This window comes from Channa argus, chromosome 14 (assembly GCF_033026475.1).
Source record: "Channa argus isolate prfri chromosome 14, Channa argus male v1.0, whole genome shotgun sequence".
In the NCBI taxonomy this organism is placed as follows: Eukaryota; Metazoa; Chordata; class Actinopteri; order Anabantiformes; family Channidae; genus Channa; species Channa argus.
Window position 1 is genome coordinate 10,358,564 of NC_090210.1, and position 13,054 is coordinate 10,371,617.

Below are 13,054 nucleotides of genomic sequence, written 5' to 3' on the forward strand. Positions count from 1 at the left end.
TCCACAACAAAATAACGACTTATTGTCAAATGATACAGACTCAAGCAATTAAATTACATGTCAAAGAAAGTGAAAGGTAGTACAATTTCAGTATCTTCCTTTTATACTACTTTTGTGAATTAATTTATCATGACTGACATTTTGACAAGCCCTGTGATTTTCTGAGTGATCTCCTCCACTGTTCCTTAAATAGCAGGGTTGTTTTTTTCTATATTATATAAATATAGAAAAACTGTGTATAAATATAAGATGTATTTTTATGTGGTCTCGTTACAATAGCAGGCTTTCTCTCATTGGGGTTTGGGGCAGAAGTTGGTTTGCGTTTAAATTGAAATAGATTTTTTGGTGCTAACAAGGAAATTTCCAAACAATGACCTAATACAATAAAATAAGATAAAATCAGGGACTATCCAGATCTGGTTCTCTTGCTCATGTGAATCAGGAGGATGAATTACAAGGCATTTTCTGTAATGCCTTTTTCTCAGCAGGAAGATCAGATCTGAACAGTGAACACCTCCAAGGGGCAATAAACAAATTTTAACATTATTGTAATTACAATGTTTTTTATGCTAAAAACATATTCAGGAAATATATATATATATATATATATATATATATATATATATATATATATATATATATTATTGCAGTTTTTAAACTAGTTTTCAGAACTTCACAGTGTGACCTCAATGCGCAGTACTTTTGTGACATGATTTTAGGAGCCTTTAGGCTGACTTATAGTTGTACCAACTTATATTCTCTTTATAAGATCGTCTTTTTAATTGAAACATTTAAATAGCATCACACACTAATTTATCCCTGGGCATTAAATATAATAATGTGTGTGCAGTATTTTCTGTGTTGTTACACTACTACCATGTTCTATTTTTAATGATCCTGGTTCATTTTTATTAAACTAAAAAGAAATAGCCTAATGTGTTCAATAAGTGTCGGTAATCAAACTTAGTAACTACTATTTTAACTTTAAGAGTGCAACATTTTTTTTGGGTCAATTTTACATCATGCTCAAATCTCATAAACAAATAATAACTTATGATTAATCTCTGAAACCTGTCACAGCATGGAAGACAATATTAAGCTCAGTGTTATGGCCTTATTGCTTGCCTCCAAGCATTAAGCTACACTATTGGATGCTCTATTAAAATATATATTTTTAACTGAGAAATAGAAAAAAGTTTTAAGTCCAAATTGGCTCCTCACCAGGTACAAAGATATTAAAAACAAGAACCACTGTCAGAGTCAATTTTGGCTGGCAGTGTGACATTTTGTCTGATGAAATTAAACTGAAATATCAAAGGGAGTACTCAATGATGTTGGAAGTCTTTGACAGTTTTTGGTTTATGCACATAAGCACAGTGAATCTGAAATAGTTTAAAAAAGTAAACCATGATTCTCAATACATGTGGATTCCTGCTTTGTCAGGAACCAAATGTTTGTTTTTTTGTTTGGTTTCCAGGGAGCTGCTCATTTGACCATATTAAAACCATCTCACTAGTCAGGCCAACTACTTAATATTACAACATAATATTTAATATTAAAACATATTAAATCATAATATTTGAGGCAAGCAACTGATCTGTTAGGAAGCGTTACACCAGTGGCTCTCTAACCATGGAAATGAGATGTACAGTAGCAAGAAATCTGAAATGTGGGACTTAAAAGTTTTAGAGACTCATTGATTGACTAAACATTGTGCAGCCCTTTGCTGAGTTGAGAATGTGAACAGTATATACAGAGAGAAAATTAGATGATTGTCATTCTGTTCACAAGTTCCTGTGTGACAGTCATTTTTCTAGCTAAAGCCTTCAGATCAATTTTTTATTACATTCCACGGTTTGCAGGATACTTCAGGGAGTTTACCGGATCAAATTAAGTCAGGCAATTGTCAAAATGAAGCAGCAGGTTATCTGCTGATGCCTGTAAAAGAGGCTTAATTCTTCCTACCGTGCATCAAATGTAATGTGATGAAGTGGAAAACAGAAGTCTTCCCAAGCTGTAGTTTAACATTGTAAAGGTTTGTATACTGGTGTCACAAAATAAAAACACAATTAGTATGATCTATTTTTTTTTTTCTATTGGATTTCCAGCCTGGTTAGTGAATATGAAAGATTGCCTACTCTATATTTCTGCATTAAGTTGGATTCCTATACAGTAGGCAAAAGTGATACCTCTTGTGGCAAAGCCAATGTGTATGGACTGCTAATAAAGATAATAATAAAAATGTTTTTTTATTATGTATACAATTTTTAAATATTTAGGATGTAGAGGATGTGGAGCCCTTTTGAAAAATAGGCAAAGTCCTTAATGTCGGCATCAATGCTTGACATTTAATCCTCTTGATGTCATCTCTACTCACACAGTATTAGGCCAGATCATAGAAAGTATCATGCAAATTTGATGTGACCGGACTGAGATGACACTTTGTGACTTATCTCCAACCTTGTCTTTCAAAAACACTTTCGAAAGTGCATCTTGCTTCTTCCCTCTACGTGTCATACATTAATTATTTATCCGTCATTGCATTTACCTTGTTCTTGATGCCTCAGTGTCCTAACCAAACTCATCATTAAGCATTTGTCTGTTTCCTCCTTCTCACTCTGATCCATCTTTCTAGATCTTTCAGTGTGTGGTTTTGTCAGCTGAAGGCAGCAGGGAGTGTACATCAGCACTACAGGGAGGTGCTGTTCCGTTTTTCTTGTTTCTTTACATCTTCTTACTAGCCCTCACTCTTAGATGACCGATAGGTCAAGGTCAAACTGTCAGAGAGCTTGTATATACTTATGTCCTGTTGCATTTGTCTCTTGATCTCCAAGTGCATCTCTACACAGCAAATATTTGACAGACAGTAATGTTCAAGCAAAGTTCAATGTCAGGTCAAATGACTATGAAGGTCTATTCAAAATAGAACGTTTGTTACGTATTTTAACCCCAGATTCTGAGTATGGGTGTAGCCCTCTAAACATTAATAGTGACAGCTCTTAGAGGGTGAAGCCGAAACAAAATAAAACCAATAATGTGTTAAGTTTTTCTATGAATGCTTCAGCTTTCCCCAGCCGTTCAGTCCCAAGCTCATCGTTTCTTACTAAAAAAATTTAAAACCAATTTTCAAGTATATACAAATTTTTTATATAATAAAACAAGATGTTTTTGCAAATAATACTCAATAGAAAGGGTACGGTATATTCACAAAAAGACAGACAGGGCAGCGTAGCACTGCCTGCTCACAGTTAGAAGATCTCCAGATCAAATCTACCTGCCAGATGGAGTCTTTCTGTGAAGTGCATGTTCTCCCTGTGCTCGTGTGGGTTTCCTCCGGGTACTCCAATTTTCTCCCACAGTCCCACTCCAGCCCCCCTCTGACCCTGAACAGGATAAGCAATTAAAAATAATGGATGGATATTTTTAAAGATTCAGTCAATCATGATAAATAGATGCTATTGGTAAAATGTTTGTAGTTTATGCAACAGTATTTGGTGACATGCAGCACGCAATTTACGAAGAGGTGTTTAACTCAAACATATTTAAAGGCAGGCAGTTAGTATCTAGGGTCAGATTGGTTTAAAACCATATATCTCAAGGGCCTAAATTATTAAGTCATTTGATTATTTTATTTATTATTAAATCTTTTGCAATGTAAATCTGTCTTCTCATTCTTCTAGAATATCAAAACAAGACATTTGGTTCAGTTTTATTTTAGTCTTTAAATGGTGATTTAGTTTAAATTTTAAAATTAGTTCATAAATCTTTTTTTCAAACTGTCTTTGGAATGGAACAATTAAACAAGCGTAGAATAGGGCTGAGTGAAATGATTTAAATCACAAGATTAATATTTATCCAATACATTTACTGCATATGTTTTTGTAATAAAATAATTAATTCCAACCTTTATTTATTCAGGGTAGTGTTACTGAGACACCCCCCTGTCTTTTACTGGAACATGATCTCATTCACACAGATCGCTACGCAACGTTCACACATGGGATCACGGGATGCAGGTAGTAGCTCCTCTATGACACCAACATGTGGGTGTCTGTCCAGTATTTTCAGTCAATACTCTATATTAAAAAAACTATGCTGACCAACTCAACAACTGACATCAATATTCTAAAACTGTATTTTGCGTTTTAATGGGTAGTCAATGAAAAATGAAGATTTTAAAGTCTTTATGTATTCATGCTTTAGATTATTGAGCCGGAAAGGGAGAGAGCTACATTTCTTTTAGCCATGTGAGGAAGAAATGCTGCAGGTGCCACATTTCACAACGGATAAAGAAATAAATTCATAATATAAAACTTTATAACATAGTAGAAATTAAAATGAGCACAGTTTTGGCACTATATATCATCATCACAGATCAACATATTTTCAGTTTTATAACACAAGGAATCCTTGTGTTACTCTTCTTCACTTTATGTGGGTATCAAATATGTACTGTATGTACTGTTATAGTGTAACATTTTCTCTCACCAAGTGTCTGATAAAATATTGTTCATAGTTGAAATTCCCCCAATGGCTTTGTAGCATTTCCACTCTAACAAGATCCTGTGAAAGAGGTTCATCATATTTTGCATCTCATGAGAAAATGTAGTAGACTATAAGTATACGTGAAACTTAGAAAGTATACTAAGTATACTACGTTTACTCACGAGTGGCATTCTCAGAGTTCACCTTATTAGTAGTTCAGAAAGAAGACTGCCTAATGGTGTGAATTGTGGTCTAATGCTTCTCTTTGTCTCATGAATATGTCTTTGCCTAAAATTAAAGTATAGCTCTGCCTGCTGCAGAGGTTGTCAAAACAGATCTACATGAAATCCTAATCCTGAGGGTTCTAGACTTGTTTCTCAATTGTAAAAATCTGGGTCTGTTTACTATTAATCATTTATTGACATACATGTTGATGCTTTCGGTCTATACAGTGAAAACAGCATCGACTTTCCTTCAACCAAATATTTTGAAGTGTTCTAACTTTCTGTGGTGAATGAAATAGAGTATTTGTGGAGTGAAGTGTTTATGTGTAAAGGAAAATACTTTCCTTTATGGGTATTCATCATCATGTGCTAGAGAATATTGTATCTCTGGTATTGTTACAACAAAATAATCAAAACTTAATTCTTGGTTTACTAACTTGGTGGACATTGAACTACAGTTGCTTCCTCATAAAATGGTGGTGGTTACCGCTGCACCTATTGTTGTGGCCTACGCATACAGAACCAGTGAAATCCTATCCTAAAAGATATTTTGCTACACTTACTCTGTGATATAGTAAGTGAGACAAAACGTGTCATTCTCAATAGGCCTAAATTACCGACGAGCGCACAGAAATGTTTGCACTTTGCGATTCATGGAATATGCGCACTGTCCAGTTTTTAATCTATGATTTCAGTTTCAGTGTAAGGGGGTCCAAACTTAACCCTAAACCTACAGTAACTAAATAATGCATATTGCACATTCACCTATAACAAGAAGGAACAAATGGTTAAGAGGTGTATATAAAAAAGTTATACTCAATTCATACAAATTAAATTGTACTTTAATTTCTAATGAAAGATTTGCAATAGCTAGATATGCGTTTTATAATATGAAAAAAAACCTTTGTTTTACTCTTTTTGCCATTTGTGGCTGGTAACAGGATGCTGAGGTGTACACATTGTGTACAGTAAACAAACAGTTAGCTGATCTTTGAAATTAGTTTCAAATCTTATGACTTCATAAAGTGGAACTGGGGTTGTAAACATGATTTGTTGAAATATACTTACAAATACTACTTATCAGTGATGTAAGTCATGTTGTCATCACACCCTTTTTGTCCGCAATACCAGACAGGGACATATTAGGGAACACTTCCTTCACAGACCAATTTTTCATTCCCGCCCTGCTGCAAATGGATAGGTTTGATCAATACATAATCTACTAAAAGAGCCTCATCACCTCACCAAGGCCACAGGTAAAGCTGAGAATTGCTTCTTTACCTAAAATAATTAGACATTTTTAAAGAAAGCACCAGGATCCTGGACAGATTGAATAAAATGGTGATACTTTCAATGGAACTGGTGACTTAGAATAACTTTAACCAGAAAGTCACAGAGATTTGCCAACCAGAAGGTGAGGAGGCATACATATGTTCAAGTATCGCAGTGAGTAGATTTGTTTTTAGATTTATTAAAAATTTTGTTTGTTTGTTTGCTTAGTTGTAACAGGTTTGATTAGGCGAAATGTAAGGACTTCAAATGTCTGTTGATTATTATCACTTAATCCAGTTCTTTAAATATATACATTTTCCGTTCATATGTTATTGGGGTTTTAAATAGCTAAATGTGTTTGTTGGTGTACTCATTTTTAGAATTTATCTTAATAAACCTACTTATTGCTTTGACAGTGCTTAATTGTCTGTTTTGTTAAGCTAAGCAGTATTGTTGGTATGGTATTGGTATGCCATCACACCCTGCCCCAAACAACTTTTTCGCACCAGCCACCACTGCTTTTTGTCTTTTCAAAATAAGGGGATACTAACTTTTGCACAAGTATACTAGACTCCCATTCCACAACCTCGACCTTCAACAATTTATTTTGCACCTCACTACCCACTCTATAATGGCACTAATAGTGCATTAGATCTAAACTCTGACACAAGCCAATTTATTATTACAATTAGAACTGTGTACTTGGACAAAAAAGAGGACTTACAAACATAATTACTTTTCTCCTTCAGTTAACCATGTGACAAAATCTACAGCATAGTTTTGTGGCTCTCATACCAATATCACCTCTGTACAGTTTATTTAATAGGTGAGAGTAGGGTTAGTCTGTTGTTGGCACTGTAGCGCAGGTTCCATCACATTTCTTCTCCAAACATTCCATTTAAAATTGATTTACATTATGTTTGTCAAACATTTGTCATACAAGAGAAGCAATAAAATCACAGAATAGTCAAATTTGTATTACTCAGTGATGGGAAGTTCGGCTCTTTTCAGAGAGCCGGCTCTTTTGGCTCAGCTCCCAAAGAAGAGCCGGCTCTTTCGACTCCTGAACGGCTCTTAATTTAGGATTTTTTATAGGCCTTTATTTTACCATAACTTTGCAAAAACTCATGGTTTGTTTGTTGAAAACCCTTTCATGTGCAGTGTTTTTATGAGAATCCTTATAATTGCCTAATTTTGTGCATTTATTCTGTTACAAAACCATTCTTTTGTTTAATATTTTAATTAAACATTTTATTGCACAAATTAACAACAAAACAGCAAATAAATCCACAGAGCACAGTTGCTCACACAGCACACCACTTTGTCCTCTACTTGACACTCTTACTAGCTCCTCTGCCAGGTTTTTCTGCAGTCTCTGTCTGTGAACTCAAAGCAGTCCAGAAGGCGAGATGTCATCTTGTAATTTTCAGTGAAATGGCAAGTGACAGCCATGAAAGAGCATGTGGTTTTGGAGGTCCAGCAGTAAGGTGTCAGGCAAACTGATGGAGCTTTTTTCACCCTTTCTTGCCATAATGCGCGTTCTGTGTCATATAGTTTAGGTATTGTTGTTTGGGACAATGTTCTTCTACTGGGTAGATTGTGGGATTTAAAGTTGTTGTGGGATTTAAAGTTTTGACAAAACTTTTAAAACCTCTGTCCTCCACAATGGAAAAGGGTTGGAAATCAGTAGCTATCATTTTAGCCAACTCTTCACCAATACTGTGCTGTTTGGATGGGGTCATCACTTTGGGTATAAACTGGCTTATTTTGCTTTGAGTTACAGTAGGAGAGGTTATACCTGCATGTGTGGGGAAGCCTGTAGATGCTGCTGCACTTGCTGTTTTTTTGGGATGAGACACACCAGGATCTGTAGATGGTGTGCTAGCTTGCCCTCTCTCCTCTAACTGCACTGATGGACAGTTCTCATATGTCTATGCAGGTTCGTGGTGGAACCTGCTCCTAAAGTAATTTTCATCTTGCAGTGAACTCACTCTGCTTTGCTGTTTCCATTATCTTTAAACTGGAGGCAGATGCTGCTTCTCTTTTGGGTGTCACTCATAGTTTCAATTACGCCAACAGTACACACACTCCTCACCGCTATGTGACAGACAGTTAGCGCCGCTCCACTTCTCGGCACCCGACTCTCTGTTTTTACATAATGGTATGATCCCATATCCTCACATCTGATTGGCTGCGATGCCATTGCTGACCAATCAAAACAAAGTTCTGCCTTAAGCAGAGATCAGGCTGAGCACTGAGGTAAGCAGCAAAAGGAAAAAAACTGGGAGCCGGCTCTCGCTCGATGCAAGCCGGCTCTTCTGATTCACTACAAAGCATCGGCTCTCAGAGCCGCATCTTTTGCTCATGACACATCACTAGTATTACTTGCATTAACTACATGAACTCGTGTACTGAGTAAGATTCAATCAAATTCAATTCAACTTTATTTATATAGTGCCAATTCAAAAAAGTCATCTAGGCAACAGTGGAGAGGAAAAACCTTTAATGGAAGGAACCTCCAGCAGAACCAGGCTCAGGGTTGGTTCCCATCTGCCTTGACCGGTTGGGGTGAGTGGAAAATGGAGAGAGATTCCACCTTAAAAGTCACCAGTGTCACCTTTTACTGCTCTATTTTCACACTTTTGGCAGATCAGTATTTGCATTCCCTTACACCAGAGTTTCCTTAGTGGGCACTAACCTTTTCTTTCCCAGCAAGATATCCTGTCTCTGGCTCAACAAAGAAGTATAAGTGACAAGGACTTGCTAATTAGTTCCGTATTGTACGTATGTTCTGCAAGACTCATTTGCATTGAGTCATTCCTTTGTATTTCTTTGTGAATTTAGCTGTGGGCTGCGTGGTAAAAAGGTCAAACAACCTGTAAAGCCTTGTCAATCTGATTTACCCACTCCGAGTGAAGAACTGCTCTGCTGTTTCTCCTTTTGCTGATTAAACTCACCATAAACATCACTTGTCAGCTGCCTTTTGCCTCTTAACTTGTCTTAGCTATGTTGCAAGATAGTTTTCAAAAAAAGTTTGCAATACATTTTTAGAATCACGGATAACCTCTGCAACTACAACTTTCCCTAAGAATGGATGATTATTGTTTCTTCACTTGCAAAACACAATCTTTGATCACCTTCAGTATCTTCTGTGTGTTTGTATTGCTACAATGCTGCATCTGCATTGTGAAAGCAAGCTGCCTTGTACCGCCAAAGAGTTTAACTTTTGACACAACCAAATAAGATATAAGCATTTAAAAAAACATTGAGGGCGGGAGGTAATTAAAACTATAGGGACATTTGGACTTTGTACGTTAAAAAAATAAAAAATAAGATTGCTGATCCAAGTTCAAATCGATAAATAACTAACACCACACACACAACAGCCAGCAGCCTAGTAGTTATGAAAAAAGTAAATGGCATATCCTTTCCAATTACTATTACTGACAGAAAATATCCAACTTTAACTTCACGGCAATAAAACCACAACATTTCTCCATTACTCTACCAGCTCAGTTAGAAGGACTGCGGGGAATATGACACAGTTGAAGACATTTTGAGAAACTTTGGGGCTTTTGCAAAAACCACGCCACCCCCCCCTCTCGTTTTATTCTTGATGAGCTATGAGTTATTTTAATTAGTCATGCAGTCTACACTTACTGCATGTAGGCTGACGTCACTAAACTTTATGAAAAAATCCATCTCAGAAAGGAATGGATTTCCACAAAAAAGTACATAAATTTAAAATGGCTTAAGGAAAAAAGAAAGGACTTTCCACTGCCTCTCATTCAAACTTACATGGGGGAGCTGCAGCTGACTTGACCCACTGGGAGCAATTAACATCAATGTCTTGCTCAAGGACACTTTGACATATGACACTATTCGTGTTTTTAATCATAAGTTTACTTCCAATGTGTTTCTCTTGTTTCCTGCATACTCGTTTCGAGTTTTTTTTACAGAGTTTGATGTCATAAAAGAATGGAGACAAAATGATACAATTGAATGAAACCTAACAATGACCTTTGGTATTACCTAAAGCTTTGTCATTATTTTAGCCATCTGGATTTACTGCTGTAGGCATTTTAGCATTTTAATAAAATTGAACTATTAAGAAAGCTTATCATCTGCAGTCTGTCACTTACAGAATGTTCAGATTGACACATCTTATTAGCACAGGTGACACACTGACCCTTGAGGCATAGCACTGCAGAAAAAAAGAAGACCTTTTCAGTTGGAGGATTTAAGGACAGATGGTGGGGCTGATGGTAAAGCCCACTAAATCAAAGTTCACCTTGACATTAAATGACATTGATTTGAGGTAATTAGATTTTATAATATTGACAGATCTGCTTTGTGCATGAAAATTCTGTAAGTAAAAATTGGTCCTAATAATCTTTAATTTCCTAAATGGTTGAGCGAGAGAGAGAGACAGAGAGATGCGAGTATGTTCCGTCCCATAATAGCAGAAACTTGAACTGAATTTGAGCACAGTGTTTTTGTTTATAATATTTATTATTTCTTGAACACACTCAAGGTCATTAAAAAATTACTCATTTCTGATTCAACCCATTTTCTTTTGAGGTCTATAATTTTGCTGCATAATAAATTTCACATTTCTTCGCTTTGTATCTTGACCCAGTTTAACAGATGTTTTCAAGCTCTGCTGTGTTGTGAGGCCCCCCGAAGAGGCTCCAGCTTAAAGAGCTCTTCCAAGGTTGCTGTGAGAGGTGTAGCAGTCAATGGTCCCCGCCGTACCAATGACTTCCTGATTATGGTAGCCTCCCTGGGTCAACCAGCTGCCGCAGTGCCTCAACTGGGCCCCACTTTTGAAACCACCATCGATATTACCAAACCCCCTTCTTCAGACACCCAACAACCTGTTGTAGTACCAATAGTGGCCCACATTGATGACTAACAATTGGCTACAACTAATAAATCCAGGCAAAGGAATCATTAATAATGAAATAGGTGCCATTAGAGTTGAGCAGCAGCCTCTCAGTAAAGCTGGATTTAACATGCCCCTTGTATCAGCTCTGTCCTGGATAAAAGAGCTGACAGACTGGTATCGGAGAGAAATTGTAACTGCCTCTGGACAATATGAACAGAAATCAAAGATGGTAAACCTGCAGATGCTGGGAGTCTTTCTCTCCAGAGAAACTGTATACATCTGTCTTGCAAAAACTGGGTAAGACAATAAACCTGACTGATGTTCTTATCACGATTGTTTGAGAAAACACTGTCAAGGTGGCCTCGGTAATAAAAGAAGAAGAATTGTAAGGATCATTTTTTGGTGCAAGATTTAATGTTTGGTAAAGTTTTTTCGCTCAAAAAAAAAAAAAAAAACTGCAGAGTGTGAAAAAAGGAATATAATGTTTTTTTTTTTTTACAATGTGAGGCTGAAAAAAAACATCATCTAAAGTGATTTAAAGCCATCCTTAGCTTAGATAAGACAAAAATAAAAAGAGAGCTGACAGCATTATGTTTTTATTGTGTATTTTATTTTTATTGTTTTTAACCTTTGTTCCCGGTCAGTGATATCATTCATTTTTTTTTGTCATTTTGAAATGTGTGCCCTTTTTAATAAAATCGGTAATTTTTTCCAGGAATACTAAGGTCGAAGAAATCTGTGCATGACTGTTAGCTGTATAGGTGTGTCAATAATGGTGGTGCATGTGCAATGCTGAAGTTTAATATGCAAATGATCATGTAGACACAAAATATCTGGTAATAGTTGGTGGATATTACAGATAAGGACAATTGGATATTTCATAACAGATACCTCTCTAGCCAAAGTTTTTCATGGTTTTTATATTCTGGTTTTCTACATGGACATTCAGCTCTGAAATCACAACAAAAGTGTAGAGCAACCAGTGTTTTTTTTTGTTTGTTTGTTTATTTTTTTTTTAAAGAGCCTTATCCAGAATGTAACAGTAACAATATAACAATAACAATATATATATATATATATATATATATATATATATATATATATATATATATATATATATATATATATATATATATATATATATATATATGTGTGTGTGTGTGTGTGTGTGTGTGTGTGCGCGCGCGCTTTTAAAGGGTCACTAATGTATTTTAAAATCTACATACATTTGGTGTCAACTCAGGAATTGTAAATGTACAAACAACTAGAATGTTTCCACAAGGTTTTCAAGAACATAAAAGGACTTTAGCCGGGTTAAAAAAAAAAGTTAGATGATCTGAGTTTGTTCGGTATGTTTGCCATGTGCTGGTCTGCAACTTGTTCACTTGTATCACTAATGAACTGCCTGCAAACTGATTTGACACACCTTTCTTCTTGTAATACAAAAGGTGGTGGTTTCTGAAACCATTAAATCTATGCTGTGTTGTAAGTAAATGTCTTTAGATAAAAGTGGTGTTACTTTTTGATACGGCATACAATTACAGTGTGTGAATGTTTTTATAACTCACTTTTAGCACTGAAATAATTTGTAATGTGCTGTGACACTCTCATACACATTTATGTATGAAAAGGTACATTTATATTTTTATAAGGGTGCTGTTAAATAAAAAAAATGTAATCTAAACATGTCTAATTATTTCTTTTGATGAAAGCAGGGAGTCAAATTTAAAGACAATACAGAATTCTTATGGGGTGCTCATACATATAGCGACAGCTCCCATTCATAGTCAATGAAAACCTCGTGCTGTCACCTGTGAATTGCTGTGTCAGACTGAGAAAAGAAGACGAAACAGGGAGAAGTTGAAAAAAAAGCTTACATTTATGCAAATCTGGGATCCCTGCATAGAGAGTCTATTTAATATTTGATATACCTGAATTTTAAAACAGCGGAAAAGCTAATTGCCATAGTCTTGGTTACCTGATAATTTACTAGGTGTTAAAATATATCATGCAATATACGTTATTGGCACAGAAAAAAGATCAACTTGTATAAATAAAGTTCCAATGTTGTAAGTGAGCCTGGTGGTGCGGGTTTTATGGGTTTTGGAAGATAGTGAGTCCAGTTGAGTCTGTTATTTTGCTGTTGTAGAAATTAATTTTCAGTCATTTTTATTTGTTAAAATAG

At 35.7% G+C, this 13,054-nt stretch overlaps 1 protein-coding gene across 2 annotated transcripts in view; it reads left to right on the forward strand.

The window, feature by feature from the left end:
- Nucleotides 1-11,906, forward strand: part of LOC137098846 (opsin-3-like) — a 52,186-nt gene extending 40,280 nt beyond the window's left edge. For both annotated transcript variants that reach the window (XM_067475509.1, XM_067475510.1), the window contains one exon: nucleotides 10,621-11,906. In XM_067475509.1, the coding sequence (XP_067331610.1) occupies nucleotides 10,621-10,896 (276 nt within the window). In that variant the 3' untranslated portion in view covers nucleotides 10,897-11,906. The remainder of the gene's footprint in view (nucleotides 1-10,620) is intronic.
- Nucleotides 11,907-13,054: the final 1,148 nt, after the last annotated feature.